General features: G+C 38.1%; 2 protein-coding genes across 8 annotated transcripts in view; both read right to left on the reverse strand.

Annotated features, from left to right (window-relative positions):
- The window catches only part of LOC147256966 (uncharacterized), a 6,910-nt gene extending 6,120 nt beyond the window's left edge, over positions 1–790 (reverse strand). For 3 of the 4 annotated variants that reach the window (XM_086210687.1, XM_086210684.1, XM_086210685.1), the window contains exon 1: positions 492–790. The gene's annotated coding sequence lies outside the window, so the exon portion shown is untranslated. The remainder of the gene's footprint in view (positions 1–491) is intronic. The other variant, XM_086210686.1, reaches the window with a different exon arrangement.
- Positions 791–7,645: 6,855 nt separating this feature from the next.
- The window catches only part of LOC147256967 (glutamate receptor 2-like), a 106,746-nt gene continuing 94,362 nt past the window's right edge, over positions 7,646–20,029 (reverse strand). For 2 of the 4 annotated variants that reach the window (XM_086210679.1, XM_086210678.1), the window contains exons 19-20: positions 19,727–19,902; positions 8,343–8,490 (exon numbers count right to left, since the gene is read on the reverse strand). In XM_086210679.1, coding sequence (XP_086066805.1) covers positions 19,732–19,902 — 171 coding nt within the window. In that variant the 3' untranslated portion in view covers positions 8,343–8,490; positions 19,727–19,731. Of the gene's footprint in view, positions 8,491–19,726; positions 19,903–20,029 lie in introns of all 4 variants that reach the window. The other 2 variants (XM_086210681.1, XM_086210680.1) reach the window with 1 other exon arrangement.

Below are 20,029 nucleotides of genomic sequence, written 5' to 3' on the forward strand. Positions count from 1 at the left end.
GAAACTGTTACAGATGTAAGTGTTTAGCCACGAAGTAATCACAGACTTTTAACAACATATGTCCAGTGGCACCAATATTTCTTTTTCTATTGCCAGTCCAGGCCTCTGTAACAATTAGCAAATTTGTATTATGTTGTACTGGTGCTGTTCATTATGAGTAGGTAGAATAGGCTGTTGTGTATCATAGCCAGGGACACGTGGATCTTCCGTATGACCTTGTTTGGACAGGCTTGCCTGCTTTGATTCCAAGATAATCTGATCCCACCTGGCGATGGAACGTCTCTGCATCATGCAACGTCCTCATGTACACGTATGGCTAGCCAGTTTATGTTCACATACATTACAAGCCTCAGCAACGACCTAAATGGACTATTGTCATTTCGTTGCAGAAACCCCCAATCAGTGTCACACAGAGCTAACTAGACGCCACAGGTAGATAAACACACTCTAAGTAATAAGCAAGCAAATGCTAGCATTAAGGAAAGGCTTACAGTTTAGAACATGGATAATCTTCATCAGCTGTGACGTAGAGTAAAACAGTACCAGTAATTCCCCAGTCTTACGCAAGAAATGTTGTCTTTCTTCCTCTTCTTCTCTGGTGCTAACACTGGAGCGCAGCCTAAGTGGACTGATGTGAACAGCGCCACCTATTGTATTGATTAGTTGGTAGCTAGCTCGGTAGATTTAGAGGCTGACGTAGACTGTAACAGGTAACAGCCATAGACACAGTATTTACATAAACGCCGCACCAAGCGCTGAGCTGTACGTCACCGTTGCCGCCATATTGGATGTGGTCAGCATTGGAGCAGAGAAGGGCTGCGTCCGAATTGCCAAGTAAGTCGGATCGTAGGTCACAGAGTAGGTCGTAGGCTGTCCGAAACCACAATTGGCGCCAGTAGCCACCGACTTCGCTACCTAAATTCCAGCCTAAACACGCCCACATTATAGTCGGTTCAGGCGCATCCTACGGAGCTACCTATGCACCGCGGACTTCGTCCCCTAAAAACTTGTGGACACGCAAGCCTAGTTTGCACCACCAACAGTCTCCCATTCTTATGCAACACGAACATTTATAGTTATTGTTAATGACTTACAGGTGCGTTAATGTGCTTAATAATAGAGAATGAGTGAATGGTGCGTTCTGAGTGGAGTGCAGTGCGACAGCCAGGCCAGCAGGTGGGGGCCTTCGTTGGTATTGTCTACCTATTTGCGGTATCAGTGCTCTGCCAGCAGAGGTCGTGCTTCACCACCAATGTTCTAGGGTGCCCGAAATGGTGCCGTCGTGTTGAGGTTGTAGGAGTAGGACGTAGGTTCCCACTTGGCAATTCGGACACAGCCCTGGTCCCTCAAACCTGTGCTGTGTGGAACTATGTTGAACGTTGTATACATTGTAACATAGTTTTGAGAGAATTGTTTGCCGATGTTATTGAAATCACTGTATTCCCGCGCATTCATTCATTCTTTTCATTCATTTATTTTAATTTATCCTGCTCACGGTCGTATATAGTTTCATCAAAATATATACAGTTAATAATTTAACAACTCAGTTTACACATCCATGATAGGAAAGGAGCAGGAGGAAGAACTATGCTGTATGTTACCTGTTTTTCAAAATAAACAATGAATTAGCATGGTCAAACCCACCTTCAAATGATGAAGTCTTCATTAAAAAATACAAGTATAAGATGAGATGAAGAATGTGGGACAGATGACATCACTTTTACCAGCAAAGATGTGGCTGACTGTGTGATTAAGTGTAAAATAAAGAGGAACTATAATATTTTTATCCTTTGTTTCTACTAGGACCACTCCTATACCCTGCCTTCATCACCTGATGATCTGATCACCTGAACAGATTACCACATTGGTTTCTTGGGAGAGGTACATGAGCTGTATATGCAGATGACCATTCCCATCGAGTTGCTGCTGTTGCAATATGTGTTTGCTCATGGAGAATTGTTGGGAGTAAATTTATTGAAGGAGTGTGGTGCTAGACCTACTCTACTTTTAAAGTGTCATAAGATAACTTTTGTTGTGATGTGACTTGACTTAAAGTTTGTTGCATGAGACAACATGTGACCGCACAATTAATCAAAAAAAATTTTTCAAGCCAGCTCAATTTGATTTCCCCATTGGTCCTCTAGGCATATAAATGACAGAACAGAATGGTCAAAAACAAAACAAAAACCATCACCAATGACCAAAAAAAAAAAAAAAAAAATCACAGGAGTTTAAAAATGTTACTATGGAACATCTTGGTGTATTTGGGCCAATATGTTTCTGAGTTGATTGTGGCAGGATACCTTGTGCTAAACCACACTCAAACAACTGCACTGCATGATCTGTGTTGATAAAGTCAAATTTATGGACATTACTTTGATGGATCTATTTTGTCCCACACAAAACACATCATTGCTCTACTTCCTCACAAATTCCATGAATTTCATGCGAAGAGGTACTCATGAAGTATTCTTTCTAATGTTGTTAAACTCCCTATTCATTTTTTCTGTGCAGTTAGTGTTGTTCTAGATGATGAAAAAAAAAAAGGTAGATCTGTCAGGAAAAAATAGAACTGGCGACCTGTCCAGGGTGTACCTCGCCTCTCACCCGAAAGCTGATGGGATAGGCTCCCGCCCCCCTGCGACCCTTAACAGGATAAGTGGAGGAAAATGGATGGATGGGTGGATGGATAGATGGAAAAAATAGAGATCTGCGATGACTTGCCCAATTTATGTCTGCTGTTCCAACTGATTTGATATAATCAGTACTGTGTTTTCCTGTTTACACAAAACTGCATCTGCTAGGTACACCTATGGACTATATTACTGGTCCTCAACTGGCGGACAGCGGTCCACGACCGGAACGACCGGTAACCTCTAAGTGGACCCTTGGTAATTTATAGTTTTCAAAAAAGAAAACAACTTGAACTTGCCCAGGGTCCACGATTATTATTATTCATCCCCCACAACATATTATTTGTGGGCTATTAATCAGCAAGTTATCGCGACAGCAAGCCAGACTGTTCTGTTGTATCACAGCACGCACACACAAGAATAGGAATAGTGAGAGTTCGTGATTTTGCAGCAGTAATTCCCTCATTCCGTCACTACGCCAGTTGTTACCAACAACATGACCACAGAATGTGAATAAATGTGCTAGTAAGAGAAAGACTGACAGTGAAAATCATCGATTCAATGAAGAATGGATTGAAGTATTTCTTCATCCTACCCCCTTGAGCACTAAGCCTATGTGTCTCATATGCCTAAAGGAAACAAACACCAAAATTTTATATGCAAAGCGCATGGACACGTACCTTTAACTTCCTCAAAAAATCATTTCTGGACCTTTAACATTTGTAGTTGAGGACCCCTGGACAATACCAAAAGATCCGTATCAAAGCAATGAATTAAGTAAACATGTGCCATTACACCCCTACACTGTATCCAATATCTTCTAGAAGGAATCCTGTCTTGGTTGCAGGATCCTTTACTTTAGTCATCAGTTTGAGGGAGTGTGCATAACTCTGAGTACATTGTTACCTGACCTTGTCTCTCTGTTCTGAGCTGATGATGCTGACATTTCTTCCTCATGTTGGTCTGGTACATGGCTGCATTATCACTGAAAACCACCCATTATAATACAACCACCAATTAAACATGTAGGGCTGGGTAGCATGGGCAACAATCTCAACGGTTGAAATCTGCAGCTGTGTCTGGAACCCCTCTCATCTAAAATAGCAAAATAATAATAATAATAATGAAATAATTTTAATAAGAAAGGAGAAAGTTATCAAACCAATCAGAACTGCGTTGTAACTGCTTTTCTGCCTCCCAACAGTAATAAACCATAGCTACAGGAGAATAAGGGATCTCTCAAGTCACAAGTGATAACATTAATGTTGGTACACATGTGGAATACTCTCAACAAAGGTGATGTTTGCATTTTTGCATTCCACCAGGTCACATCAAAGGGCACTAGTTTCACTTTTCACTCCTCTTAAGCTACAGAGCAGGGAACAGTAAAGCTAAAAATATGGCGTCAATCATGTTTTTCAACACAATTTGGCATGTTGAGGCTTCAGGACACTTGGATTACTTCGTACAAGCAGTATGGAGGCATTTTATAGTTTTATTATGTATATTATTTATATCTTTTTTATGTTGAAAATCTGTCACCATTTTTTTCAATTGTTTGGGAGATCACTGCAAAGCATTTTACAGTGTTTAAGGAACTTAAAAACTTCCATTAGCATGTGGGTAGATAATGACAGAATTTTCATTTTTTGGTGAAAGGTTTAGTAACTTTTTTAAGGACATTTTGACATAGTCTCAAGCCAGAAACCCTACAGGTACTACACAGCCACTCTTCCAGATGAAGCATGGTGCCCCACTTGGATGAAAATCATTCATTATCATGAGGAATTTCGAGTATTGCAGCTCCCTGTTGTTGTTTTTTTTATAGAGGTCAGTGTTGTCAGGCCCAATATAGTGGTAACAATGTATCACAGCAACTGGTCTATCTATAGGATGGGAGGCATTGATACACCCTGGACAAGAGTATGATTTTGACTTGTGGGAGGAAGCGAGTACCTGGATGGAACCTGTTTAAGACTTAATTTTTTTTCTGTTGAACAGTATCTTACAAGATTGTGGTCAAAAATGATGAGTTTAATAAAAAGTTAAACCAGAGGCAAATTCATAAGTGCAGTTAATATTCATTTTCACATTTCTCTCCATAGTTGACATATGTGGGAACCGTTTCATGTGACATTTCTGTATAACATCATGACATCATAATTATTTCACATGATCATCAAAATGATATGAAGTCCATGAAGAGAAAAGGACGTGGAGACATTTTAGTTCCGTTACCTTGCATTTATCACATATTGGCCAATTATCACATTACGGGAGAAGCTTGTTAGCTAACCAGCAGGCTTCTAACTAGCAGCACACATAACAGCTTCCTTGAGAAAGAATATAGCAGACTTGAGCTTTTAAATGACACACTGTACATAACAACAACTACATGAATACTGCAATTAATATTGTTTTATTATTATTATTATTATTACTAGTTTTAAACACTAAAATGCAGCCAGGCACAACACTTCAGGCTGATAAGTTCATCTAAAAGAAAACAGAAGAAAAAACAAATCAAACCAAAAAAAACAACAAAAAAAACAACCTTCAAAGTGACATGCAAATGTTCTCTTCATCCTCCTCTTCTTCATTTCCGCAATCAGTGCAGTGCATTTAACAAAAGGAAGGTTTTTGTTCACAGTTCATCCACCCCACAGCAGTGAGAGCTCCTATTGGCTCAGGTTTCAATATCAGCAGCTGCCATTAACTGAGCATGGAGAGCTCTGATTGGTTTAGGGTATATTTGGCAAATCATCCAGTTGGCTTCAGAACTCTTACAAATTTATGTGCATTTGCACGTGCAAATATCAGGGTATGCGTGAGTGTTTATTATGTGGAATAATGAGTGTCTGTGTGTACTGCTGTGCTGATTAGAGATGTATAATTGTGTCAGGGTTGATGAAATGACCTAAACAGGGATGGGCTTACACAAAATACAAATTTGAAGAACTAGAAAATCTAGAAAAGGGGCATTCCACCCATTCATCTTATTAAACCTGTTTTTGTGGCTCTGTGGTTGTTCAGGTCAACAAATACAACCCTGTGACAATGTCAAAGTGATGTCATGTTACTCATCCTATAAGTTAAGAAAACAAGTGTATTTTTCCTTTAAGATGCTGACTGAAATGGTGGCACTGATTTTATGGTTGATGGCTTTTTTTCAGGTTACAACTCATTCACAAGTTGTAAAAACAAACTTTGTTCTGTCTTCCCAAATGTAATGTTCATACCTTTTGCCCTTTGCCTGGTTGGGCACATTTAATCCCTCCTCCCTGAGTGACAGTGCTGGTAAAATACATCCAGGTTTTCTGCTCTTCCTCTACTGCTGAATTAAACAGCTTTCTAAATCCTCTCAATATCTGCTATTAAACTTTCTTTCATAGTGACATTTAACAACTGAAACACTTAAAATCAGCTTTGCTGTTTTCTTGCATCAAACACAATAGAGATTACTTCCACTGTTTCACTGCCCTTTAAAAATGGGTGATTGCTTGTTCTTTGCATGGTGCTAACATTGCTAATGCTCTATAATCTGTGAACCCCAAAATGACCCTGACCTCTGGAGTAATATGGGTTTTATGTGGTGTTATTGTTTAATATTTGTCAGTTAGTGAAACCATACATTGTCATTTGGATAGATTGGAAATGTTTAAAGACAATGTGTCTCTGCTGCATTTCTTCAATTGGCAGATTTGTGTATTAAACTGCCGTTGCAGCTGAAAGATGTGAATATTGATTTATATACCATCTTCTTTGCCACCTATTCATTTAATGTTGATCAAGTAATTAATCAGATCTACTTGTGCCTTAATAATTGAACAGTGATATTGAGTTTTTTTTAATTTAGACATTCACACAGTTCACTACTTGCTACTAGCTCTCCCTCCTGGCTTTGGCTTTAGCAGTAGCATGTGTTTATTTTGACCTGTACAATCACTTCAACATCTGAAAAAACCAACAAAACTCAGGTGAAATAGCTCTTGTGTGTATTCAGCCATAATGACCTGTAGTTTAGTTGATCACACCAAAAATGAAAAACAGAAAGAAAACAGCTTTTCCAGCAGGATATGAGAAAGATAAATTTTATGAATCTGCTCTTGATTGGTCTTCAATAAACTGATACTGAATTTGAGAGGGGAATTTTAATTGTGAAAAATAAATACAATTTGGACATCAATTTCGGACGGATGACTCAGGTTTAGGTTTTTAAATACAAAGTGATGAAAACATTTTAAATTCAAATTCAAATGACTGGCTTCAAATTCATTTTTTAAAATTCCATTTCTACTGACATATTTCGGACCATATTTATATTCTACAAAACTATCACATCAACTGTAGCTGTTGTCAATATTAAAAGTAAAAGCAGTTATAACACATGACCTATATTGACCATTGAACCCTTTTGCCACATGCTCCAGATAAGAAAAACACTATAGCTTCATAAATAAGCAACAATGTAAACTGAGGTGAAAGTAAATTTACGTCAGTTAAAACACTACATGAATCAACAAGGATATTATTTAATCTGTGAACAGAGTACCAACCTAAAACTTAAAGCAAGCTAACCTTATCCAAAGAAGCAACAAATTAATGTCTCAGCACTTTTTCAAAATAATTTTTTGGTTCTATTTTTTAATTGAATCTATCTATCTTTTGTATAGCACATTTTGTTTAAACCTCATCATCAACGTTTTTTCCTGTGTTTGTGGTGTCATCCAAATTACGAATGGATTTAGTTAAAAAAAATGTAATACCCAGGGAAAGACTTGCAGTGTCTTGATATTATCCCTGGATAATCCTGCAGTCAGCGGGAGTCTTTCAAACCCTTTATTCTTAGTGTCCCTCACTGCAGTACTTTGGTGTGTTTTTTCAACTATGACAAGTTGCTTAAGTCGCAAATGTTCAAATGTTACATTTATATTGCTGACATCACATCTTTTTTTGCCCATCCCTGTGTATCTTGTATGTATTCTCATACCGGAGATTATATATAGTATGTAGTGTGGGTGTGTGTGTGTGTTTGTGTATCTGTGTGTGTGTGTACATGCACACCTATACAGGCATTTCTTGGGTATTGTAAAAGTCTCTACTAATTAGGGATTTTTTAGGCAGAAGTAAGGGAAACAATTAGCAACACTAAGTATATTTTAGCTGAATTACTGCTACGTTATAAATGTTTTTTAAGGATGTCAGTTTTGTTTGGACTTGCATTATTTATAATCAAGACTCTAATTATATAACCACAATTTCTAATCAGATCCCTGATAATATTATTGCATTAATGTCATCATCACTGTTGTCCTTATTTTCTGTACAAGAGGAGTCTCCATGGCAAAAATGTATGAAACAATAATGTGTGTCTAGTTCATAAATCTGTCCACTGTGCTTGATTGTGTTTTATGAATTTGTGAATGACCAGCCATCTTACCATCTCATATTATGATTGACCTTATAATTAGGCAGGTCTTAGTGGAAGCCTGACAGCCAAGAGGCAGCAGGACAACATCTTTCAAGTCTCTCCAGGTTGGATTTTAGAGAGTGAGATCTTCTTCAAATAGATGACTGGCTAATCTCTAGATTGAGTATCAGGACAAATCACCTACAGTGAGTGGTGATTGGTCTAGAAAGGAGATAGCAAGTAATTCCATTCACGTTAGAGAAGAAGTGGGGATGTGTGTTGATTGGCTGTAAGGCACTGGCTCAGGTGTGGTCAGGAAAGATCAGTCATGCTGAGGCTCATGGGTAACCCTGGATGAAGGTAAGCCACCGGAACACGGCCATTCTCACCAGTCGATCCTGTAATGGATAGACGAGCTTTGGAGCGCATTGCATCAGTGAATTTCATCTGTACAGAGAAAGAAAATGTTTTAATTATCAACACAGAAACCTTATTGCTCTTGGACCATCTCCTCTGAGAGGAAATGAGGTTTGAAGGAATGGTTAATTATTTTGAGAAAAACTTTCAAAGATTTATTTTGCAAGATTGATATCAACCTAATGTCTGTCTATTACTGTAAGTAAAGAGCTGCAGTTAAGATACTGTATGGTTAGCCTATCTTAGCATAAAGATGAGAGGCCAAGATGCAAATTCTTCAATTTTATGAGTATCTCTTACAAAATAAATAAATAAATAAATAAATAACTGTAACTGTATTAACAGTGTTTTTTTCACCAGATGTAGATTCTACTGTAAGGAAAGTAACTATTATTTTAGGAATATCGGCCAGTATTTTAGTATTAGGACTCATTCCTATGCCACTTATTGTTTCTATGATGCTAGCACACATATTTTAAAAATGATCCCACCATCCCCACCACCACATAATGCAGTGTTAAGAAATTAAGGTCATTTTATTTATGTCAGTGAGATCAGGGTGAAAAAAAAAAACCTTCAGGTTTTGGAGGACAGATTCACTCTGCCCCTATCTATCCCAAGAGCTCATTCCTCTTCTGCATTCTCCTGCACTTAATTATACATTCTCATGCACATAATTCTCAGTTGGTAACATCCAGGAGTTGTCAGTCACTATTGGTATCCCCTGCTGCTCCGATCAGGAAGCAATATTTAAACCTTCTCGAAGAGATCCTAACATTCAGCTTGGCATATCAGCTCTAGCCACAACCCCACTACCCTTTTCAAACCTCTCTCCCCTTGTTTATCCTCTGGATCTGCTGTTTTCCCAACCCTCTATCAGCCACAGCTCAGCAAACTGACTCTGCCATCCACACAATCTCTTCAGTTAATCATGCCACTTCCACAAATTTTCAGTGGTTTCTCAGAATCTTTCTGTTTCATTTGATTGACTCTTTGGTCCACCCTCATCTTTCTACATCTTTTCAAACAGTTCCTGAAATCTCTCAGCTCTTTTGTACCTGTTCTTATCTGATGAATTTAATGAATATTATTTTCATTAATGCTGTACAATTTCACCACCTATGATCATGCAACTATTTGTCAGAATGTTTTTTTTTTTTTATATCTGACCTGACCTGGATAATCTATAGTGCTCAACTGCAATCTGCTCTTAAATAAAAAAGATGATTTTTGAGTGAGGCCATCCTTGCATATCATATCTGAAATGTGCTCTTGTGATGAGTTTAGCTTCTGTTAATCACAAACTGATTTGCATGTCATGACCTAAATCACAACAGAGAAAACATGGGGACTATATTAAAAAAACAACAACAACAACAACAAAAAATTCGACCAACATGTGGGTAGTGGGGTGTTGGGTCAAACTGTTGCAAAATGCTCTGAACATATTGTACATTTTCCCAAGTCTTAATGCTTAGATCAACCTTGTCTTGACTCCAGCTCTCTACTTATCACTAAGTGGAGAGGAACATGCATGACTTGGAAGGTAGTGTGAGCCTGCACCAACCTCATCTTAAAAAGCACTCAGGTTCAGTACCTTGCTCAAGGGAACTTTGATACAGGCTCCGGAGATAGTGGAGGTTGAACTCTGATTACAAAATGTCTGCTTTATCCTCTAAGCCATGACGCCCAATAACATGGCCATCTAGTACACTTAAAAGCTATTGGTACAACCTCTGACTCCTCCAGAGATCATGTTAATTTTTACTTGAGCATGATACTAGAAAGAATATCCTAACTGCAGCATCTTGCTTAGCAGCCCCCTCCATCAGTGTGTGACTGCGTATTTGGTTAGTTAAGCAACACTACAAAGCACTTTGAGTGCTGTTAAATTGATATTTCACCTAAAAAGTTGATTTTGCTCTATATTTCACAAGTCTAGGTGTCTTGAGCTTACAAAAATGTTTTTTTTCCTCACTGCACAACTTTGTGACTCTAGAATGCAGATGGATCTTGTAAAATACATTTCACATGAGGCTAACGGAGTCTGACCACTGACAACAGCAAAACTGTCCAAAACACGTATTCAGCCTTATGTTCAGTAAACCACATAATAATTTCTTGTTTAAAATGCTAATATGAACAAGTGAGAATGAGAGTGGAAGAGCATGGATGAGAGTGAGTGAGTTTATTCTACTGAATGCATTAGGGTGTATAAGGATGAAGTAAATCATACTGGACAATGTGCTTGAGAGTTTTTAAATTGACACTATATTTGATGCTTCATTGAATTTTTTTCAGTTTGCTGTTGTTAGCAGTTAGTGGCTAAATATACATGGCTGGTTCCTTCTGCATTTTAGAATTCCATAGAAGTAATGTAGAAGACAAAACAATTTGTGAGTTCCTTATACCTATTTATGAATATCTAAAAGGCAAAATAAACTTTTTGGTTGAACTATCACTTTCAGGATGAAAATCACTGTATAAATAGAACCCATTTAAAAACATGATGAATGCATTCATCTTCTCATCTCAACCTGAGAAAGAAGGTGTGACATTATATTCTCCAAAATGTTAATGGCAAATGAGGCACAGGGTGCAACATGAAATGTAAATGATTATCCCTGAGAGTATGAAATGAACTATGAACTCATGGAATTCCTGAAATAGTCACAAACCTTTTGACAGGCTCACCTTTGTGTCACAGGTGAACACATCACTGCACATACTAGTTTATACCATACATTTTTTGGTATTTCTGTACACACATACTTTGAAGTACTGTTCCTATACAATATATACTGTAATGTTTATCTGCAGTTTTGCTTTCTATTTCTCTGGTACCCATTGGACTGGAGTGTATAGAGTCCTGTGTATTTGGTAACTGTAATGCACCTCCAAACAGGTTTGTCAACTACAAATAAACACTAAATAAAGGATGAGGCAGAGAGACTTGCCCTTTTTATCTCTTCAAATCCAAAATGTTGCCATATTTAGGGTTAACACACATTATCACAGGCAATATTTCAAAACTTTTCCATGATTAAATATAATTTCCATGATCATTCATAACCTTAAAGTATGAACAGTTGTGTACTTAAGTTAATAACTTCACTATAAAACATGAACATTCTTTCATTCTATAATTTTCTGTTATTTCTGTGTTTATTCAAAATGCTTCGAAGCAAGGCACTCCCAATATCAAAGAAAGAGATCAGTTAGGGTCACAATTTTGGCACATGCTTCCAGATGGGCAAAAGAGATTAGCTAACACAATATTAAAATATTATTTGCTCAAATACAGCTCATGCCCCACAATATATGATTTAACTGCCCTAATATGTTTAGTTTAGTTACTGTTTAGTTACTTACATAATAGCATGGTTTGCTTTATTTACAGTTATTTTGATTTGTTTGGGGTGGCACAATGGTGCAGTGGTTAGTTGTTCTTGAGCACAGGATCTTTCTGTGTGGAGTTTCATGTTCTCCCTGTGCCTACATGAGTTCTCTCCAGGTACTCCAGCATCCTCCCACAGTCCAAAGACATGCAAGAAGAGACTAGGCTAATTGGATACTCTAACTTGACCATAGGCGTGGCTGTGAGTGACAATGGTTGTCTGTCTGGAGCCTATCCCAGCTGACATTGTGCAAGAGCTGGAATACACCCTGGACCGGTTGCCAGTCTGTCACAGGGCCATCCATCCATCCATCCATTTTCTTCCACTTATCCTATACCGGGGGAAGTGAGGATAGATCGATTGCTAGATGGCCACTCTACCTCCGAGCCATGCCACCCCTTTACTTTACTTAAATATTTATATTTTATTGGAATTTGTACTTTTACTCCACAACATTTATCTGAACTCATTAATTATAGTAGCTTTAAGAGAAAGATTTTGCATTGTGAAAGTGACATAATTTGATGATGAATATGTACTTTTACTGCCAAGTTCAAAAGGGCATCAGAACAACTTTACCACATACACCTTTCACAAGACCTTTGGAAAACACAAACATCATGTAGAATTAGTATTTTTTAATTTTGATACTTAAGTAAACTCAATTTAAAATATTTCTCTACCTGACTTAAGTAGACTTTTGGAGACTCTTACTTTTACCTGGTACTATTTTATCTAGGTATTTATAATTTTATGCAAATAAAGTTGGTGTGCACTTCTTCCACCACCATGCTATCCAAGCAAAAAAATTACGATTGGCACATAAATTTCATCTAGTCCATTATAAGTATTTATTTAACAAGACAAAAAGTAATACACCCTAATGGAAAATTTTAGCCACATCCTTCACTCCCTCTCCAGCGCCCAAAAACCCACGGACCTCATAGATGTGGAAAGAGAGAGAGAGAGAGAGAGAGAGAGAGAGAGAGAGAGAGAGAGAACACCACAATTACTATAGCATTACACGATAGATGAAAGGAGACTGTGTGCAACATATAAACAAACACGATGAATCCACTTATGTTTGTTTGTATGCTGCAGAACTCTCAAAGCAGAGAGCCAAGCACCTCAAATTAGTAAAGAGGAGTTAGTGATAGTATGAGCATGAATTTTGGTGGGAGAAAAGACTCTTCTTGCCTTATTAAAAACAGATAGGTACAGAATGTTATATTTTATTTGACTTCTTGAATTCAACTGGTTTCATTTTAAAATATATTGAAACTATATGTGATTTATTGTCCCTTATAGACATTCAATTCCTCAGACTGATCCAAGGGCCACTGCGCAAAACAGTTCAGTGTTGTACCTCATTCTTCTCTTTCAGGAAACACAAAATAATCATAATTTTAATTTCCTTTTAGATTAAACTAATCAAGCTAATCACAATGATATCCTGAGATTAATGAAAATTAAACAAGATCAAAATATTTATATTTACTTGTATTTTGAGGAGATAAAAAGGATATGTGTGGTTCTGGAATAAAGAATTGAATGACAAATGGTCAGAGGAATCAGTATTGAACATCGTAGCTTCAATGATTTCTAAATGAGAATCTCTTTCTGTACGGAGCCTAGAGAGTATGGCTATGTTCTGGAACCCTGACTCCTCTCCTTGACATCAGAGGCTGCAAAACTTTCAGCTCTACCGTGTTTGAAATGTCACATTATTATATCACACAGTTGGATAAAGCTCTATCAAATCTGCTGTCACAGAGGAATGCTGGGAGGATTCTGTATAATGTATCTGCACAGGAACAAGGGGGCTGCTGTGTCCTTTTTATGACTTCTAAAGGAGGAAGTAGCAGTCAAAATATTTCATACAGTATGCTTAATTTGTGTTGAAGTCAAACTAACATGCAAAAATTTCCAGATTAATTGGGTTAGTTTTCACAGTAGTAATAATAATAATGGTTTTGTAGTTTCAGTAGTGACAGTTGCAAATCAATCTCAGGGACCTACTGCATTGAGTATTTTCATCAGTGTCAGCATTTTCATCTTGAACACACTGACAAAACAAAATTGTCACTTTAGAGACATTTCACCTCTAAAAACACAACACAGCAATTCACAAACAGCCATGTTGATTGTATAATAAGATAACACACTGACCCACATTTATCAAATAAGTGTATGGCTGAAAATGAGCATAAAAAATGCGTACGTTCATTTCTACGCAAACTGTGGCATTTATCAATTTGAACGTGAGAGTACTCTGCGATGAAATCAGGTCTGAGTTTGTGTACGCAGTTTTAGATTTTGACATGAGGTGACTTGTGGTTCATGGTGTTGGTGAGTTGTTTTAGTAGCAGATGTCATGTCACTGATGAAGACGTGTGCATCAGGACAAATCCTTTGCATAAATATGTAGCCTATTAATTAAAAAAATAATTTTTAAATCCCACACATAGTTGTGTACCCAATTACCCTTTCAGTTTGAATTGGTGAATGGAATGCTACCTTTATTAGGCATGGGTCAACAAACAATCCCGTAATTGAAAGCAATTATTATATTAACAGATTTGTGATGTGACAGGTGGGACTTTAGTCAGTCATGTATTTAAACAACGCTTTGGCTGTGAGATGGTTAAGGCTCAGCGATGGCAGATCTAGCTCTGTTAGAGGACCTTAAGCGTGCATCAGGCGAGAGAAGGTTTTTACGCTTCTGCTGTATTAGCCCCACTTGGGCAGTTTCAGAGTCCCCTTTGACACTTTCTGGTTCATCTTGTCCAAAATAAAAATAAGTTCCATTGATAAACCACACTTGTGATTACTTAAACATTCAACACAAAGCAATTTCATTACACCTATGAGAGATGCCCCCCCCCCCCCCCCCCCTTTAACCAGTGCCATGCTTGAACTCGGGTGCATCAGTGTCTGCCAGTGTCCGAACTGCCTCTGCCAGTTTGTTGCATGATGCACCTTAGGGCAGCAACACACCTTTTCATAGCCAAATGCAAGTCAGACCATTTCTTCTTGACTTTATTTCAATTAAAACAGTTTTTATTCTCAGTGGGTAAAACTAAATTGTATCAAATGTTTAACCATCAAATGTTTTATTAACCATCAGCAGATATTAAAATATTCAAACCTCTTCCATAGTCGGACTGACTATGGAAATGCTGTTGACTGCAGCTAAAATTTCTCTCCACAGCATTTTTTTGCTTGCCTTTTATGCCTGATTTAAGGCTACCAAACTGTGGATGACTGCCAGACTTTCTCGCTCTCTCTCCATGTCACAAACTCTAGGGAAGCGGCTTCTACACCGTGCATTTCTAGAGGGCATGATATGATAATTATGATTGATTTCAGCTGCCGAATTTATCAACAGCCTCTTGCTCTTACACTGGAGTTGGTGTGATATGCACATTTCGTAAATCTCACGTGAGTCCTGTCGTATTTCTCCACTCCTATTTGTGCTGGTTTGTACGCTCATTTGATAAATGAGGGCCATTAAGAGGATGAGTCTTTTTTAATGCCAGATTGTATGTTTGTCCAACAAATTATTTTGTAAATGCAAATTTCTCCTAATATGCCACAAAAATGTCCAATTTGACTTAAGGATGAACTGAAAACATTTTGGAGGTCAAACACAAAGGTTACAATCACAGTCATAATGTGGTATTTCTAGTTACTCCTGTCACCTAAACAGAGGTAAGACTTTAAATTGCTTCCAGTTTCATCACAGAAGTAGGACTGAACTTTGGCATAAACGGCAAGACTAATCTTGAAACCTCTGTGTAATGCAATGACAGTTCACAGAATGAATGTTTAATGAATAAATCTGTTATATACAACTAGATATGGTTTTCAGTAATTTGAGTTGAATATCAGGCCAACAGAAGAACTTACTCACAATAGTTTAGATTTCTTTAGGGAAACACCCTACACAAGATGGACATATTACTGTAACAAGTCTAAGTGGCATCCTCTCAGGACAAACTCTGCCCCCTGGTGTCTAGTGGTCAGTAGAAGTGGTAGGCCATGCTAATAAAGTTAACTATTGTTCTTGTTGTTGTCTGGCCTACATTTTTTTTGGTGTAGTACAGTGACATATGACCCGCGGTAAAGACTCACTGTCAATGCAGCTCTCTTAGTCAATGGACTTAAATGCAGGTGCATCTGTGATCCACACTGCAGGGGACACAGTGTGCCATCAGTCAGTACCATGCCACAACAGGATATTGGATGACATTCAAATGTGAAACAACATTGTAACATTAACATTGTATTTCAACCAAGACTGAATAACATTGCAAATTTTCACTACACATACAGTAATGATGCACAATAATTAACTATGGGTAATACTACACAATGAAGAAATGATATCCACTAGTGGTCAAACCCTCTCAAAGGAATGCACATGGCAGCTTATGCCCTGAATATTAAAGTAAAATTATAGCAAAGGACAATGCAATGAAAAATGAAATGCAGTAATAGCGTTAATGAAAGCAACTTAACTCATGCATTTCCACAGGCTGATAATCAGAATTCACTTCTAACAGGTTCAGCAATGTTACAACATGCTGAGTGCTGCATCGTGTCTATGTATATGACACTTGTTTGGTCACAGAAAAAGGAAATATAGTTTACATGCTTAACCCTAGAACACTAATGTCGGGTGGTTTTCACCTACACAATTCTTATCATGTCATTTATAAGGTCCCCCATGGTTCCCTTTTGTCACTGTATGTGACATTGCATATTGGGAAATTCAAAGAGTTCTTAAATCAGCATATAATGTTGTACTTTATTATATTATGATGAATACTATAATTTACAAGGAATATTATATTGGGTAAAATATACCCTATGTTAGCGATGATGTTACTAATTTTAACATTAGTGTTCTAGGGGTAATGCTCATGAACGCAGGTATATGTCCACAAACAAAGAAGAAGCAGTAAGTCAGTAGAAGAGCATAAATTCTGGAACAGCTGGACTCAACTTGTCTAGTCATGTAACCCACCGATCTGGTTCCTCGATTTCACAACCCTCTTGCAAATGATTTCACGGGTGAGTCCATATAGTTGCAACAACAACACTGCACCATCCATATCAACAAATAAGCTCATAGCACAAGAAAAGCACAAAACTCCAACTCGGCATCCCCAGCAGGTTAACCCAACTAACTGCAAGAAAGTCTATACCATCAGACTCAGGCCAACCTGGACAGCACAAACTCAATCATAAGTAGGCAAATACTGATACTAGGTCGTCTGTGTCAAAGGATTAAAGTTGAGGAGTTTTGGACAAGGAGGGCTGGTAGCAAAAGATGGAATGTGATTATGTCCATCCATCCATCCATTTTCCATACTGCTTATCCGTTAAGGGTCGGGGGGGGGGGGGGGGAGAAGCTCACCAGTCCATCACTGGGTTATCAGGAGCAATTAGGGGCTCGGTATCTTGCTCAACTATACAACTTGAACGGGGGATCGAACCAGCGACGCTTCAGTTGCTAGACGGACTCCGAGCCATGCTGCCCATGTGATTATGTGTACAGTATGTATTGTGAGTATGACTGTCCGTGGGACAGAAAATGCATCCTTGAATGTCACATTTGCTTTGGCAAAAACATGCAAACATTTCTGCAAAAATTAGCAAAAAGAGACTGCTAGGTTTTTTTTTTCCCAAGTTGTTCATGTGGTATTTACTCTATGGTTGAATAGAGTATCTCTCGAGAAATTCGATTACTAAAATTCCTTGAGGCAAAATGCCTTGTTTGCCTCATGCAGGAAAGAGGTACACATAATGGCGGAAATGTTAAGATAAGTGGAGGAGACAAAGATGTGAGAAGAGAGGGAACAAGGATTAATTGATACAAGCAAGTATCTTGTAATGTTATAGGAGAAAAAGAAAAGAAGACTGCAGCCATTGACAAATAATCAAGACAATTAATCTCCATGTTTGCGAAGACCAACATCTGCTGGACTTGCATCATTCTCTGAAGATACAGTAAATTATACATCTCATGGACGCTCAGCAACCTCAGCTAGAATAGGCTCCAGACAGACAACCATTCACACTCACAGTCGCACCTATCGTCAATTTAGAATATTCAATTAGCCTAGTCCCCTTTTGCATGTCTTTGGACTGTGGGAGGAAGCTGGAGTACCTGGAGAGAACCCATGCAGGCACAGGGAGAACATGCAGACTCCACACAGAAAGATCCCATGTGAACCAGGAACCTTCTTGCTTTGAGGCGACAGTGCTAACCACTGCACCACTGTGCCGTGCCCATCGTAAATAATAGTCATAATCATAATGATCAATTTCATAAAAAAGTAAAGATAATATTGATTTCAGACCAAAGAAGAAATTATGCTCATGTTATTACAGCGATGTCCTTTGGTTTATTTTTATCTCTTGTGAGTAATGTGAATAGGGCTCACACCCCTGAATATTCACACAGCTGAGTACCTTTTGCACATTTGCAGAAAACAAAGATTTGACAACACACAACTAAGCATTCTTAAAACACGAAATGAGGATTGAGGAAGACACTGCTATGAAACTTGGCAAACAGTGAAATACAGCTTCACTGATCTCCAACCACACACTCCAACAATATCCAGAGATGCTCTGGAGTCACAACACCACATTCCATGTTGACATCAACAACACCATCAGATTCTATCACCAAACAACAGTTCTAGATTCTAGCTTGAAGTTTCATCATTGGAAATATATGTCTCTCACTGGAGATAATACCTCTATCAAGATTTCTTCTTAATGCTAAAAGTAGAAAAATTAATGCTAAATCAATATTAAGTGAGCCTATCCCAGCTGACATTGGGCGAGAGGCTGGGTACATCCTGGGCAGGTTGCCAGTCCGTTGCAGGGCTAATAGGAGCAATTAGGGGTTAAGTATCTTGCTCAAGGACACTAGGACATGGTCACAGGGAAGTGTGGATTAGCCCAGCAACCCTTCCAACAGCTGCTAAACAGCCACTCTACTTCTGAGCCAATGCCACCCCACAAATCAAAAAACTGACAATTTATCACATCATGATGGACATTCTGCTTAGTGAGGTTTGATTTGACAAATGAAGATTTTAACATTTATTGGCATTACTTATCAATATCATTTGTGGCTACTAGGAACATTATACTGAAATTACTTTCCAAAAGTCCAAAAGTTCCCCTTGCATTTCATTTGACAACAATACGGAATGGACAAATAGGCATTGCCCATCATTTGATGGGAACTTTCTACATGATGCCTGAATGGTCACTGTCATGGCAGTTTGTCTTATTGTACATTATAATTGTCCTAACATTACTCTTTCATATGTCACTACAAATGCCTGTATGAAGGAAGCCAAGCACGTTTTCTCTTGTCAAAGTAGGTTTTTGAAATATCACAGTAATTTTACCAGAATGGCTATATCCACACTACGAAGTCATGAATAACCCTGTTGCAAAAATGAATGAGTGATGTTTCCCTCTCCCTATTTCGACTGGATAAAATATTTTAAAGTTAATATCTTGTTACATGTTTCACAGTAAAAGACGAATGGAAAAAAAGGCTACTTGAAGAAAATGGATAAATAATATCAAATATTATCTATTCAGGAAATGTTGAGTTAATTTATATTGAAAGGCAAAAGGGCAGCAAGTATTTTGAAAGGACAAAATGATTACTATTTTTTTTTAAATCAGGTTCATTTAAAATGGAGTGTGCCATTGAAGTTGCGATTCAGTACCATACAAATGCATAAGTTGGTAGAAATGGTACAAATGAATGATTGAGCATTGTCCATGACTGAAATATGGGAGGTTTGAGCCAGCAATCATCACTCTCCTACCCGTGTTAGATCTTGATGCTCTCAATGCCGTAAACACTGTATCCCTCTTTATAGGTGGCGTAGTTTGGCTGGTGGCTGGGGGACACCAAGTTGAAGTTGTGGGCATGTTGAGGAGAAGTCAGAGTGTGTGTGTAGTTTCCTGTGTGCTGGGGGGACGACAAGGTGTTGGCTGCCACCTTTATAACACAAATAAAATGGTAGACCATTGGAAAGCAATATGAGTTGTATTGTAATGACCAGATAGAGAGAGAGAGAGAGAGAGAGAGAGAGAGAGAGAGAGAGAAACTATTATGACTTCTTTAT

This window comes from Aulostomus chinensis, chromosome 8 (assembly GCF_037954235.1).
Source record: "Aulostomus chinensis isolate RoL2024-O1b breed Wild chromosome 8, RoL_Achi_v1.0, whole genome shotgun sequence".
Lineage (NCBI taxonomy): Eukaryota > Metazoa > Chordata > Actinopteri > Syngnathiformes > Aulostomidae > Aulostomus > Aulostomus chinensis.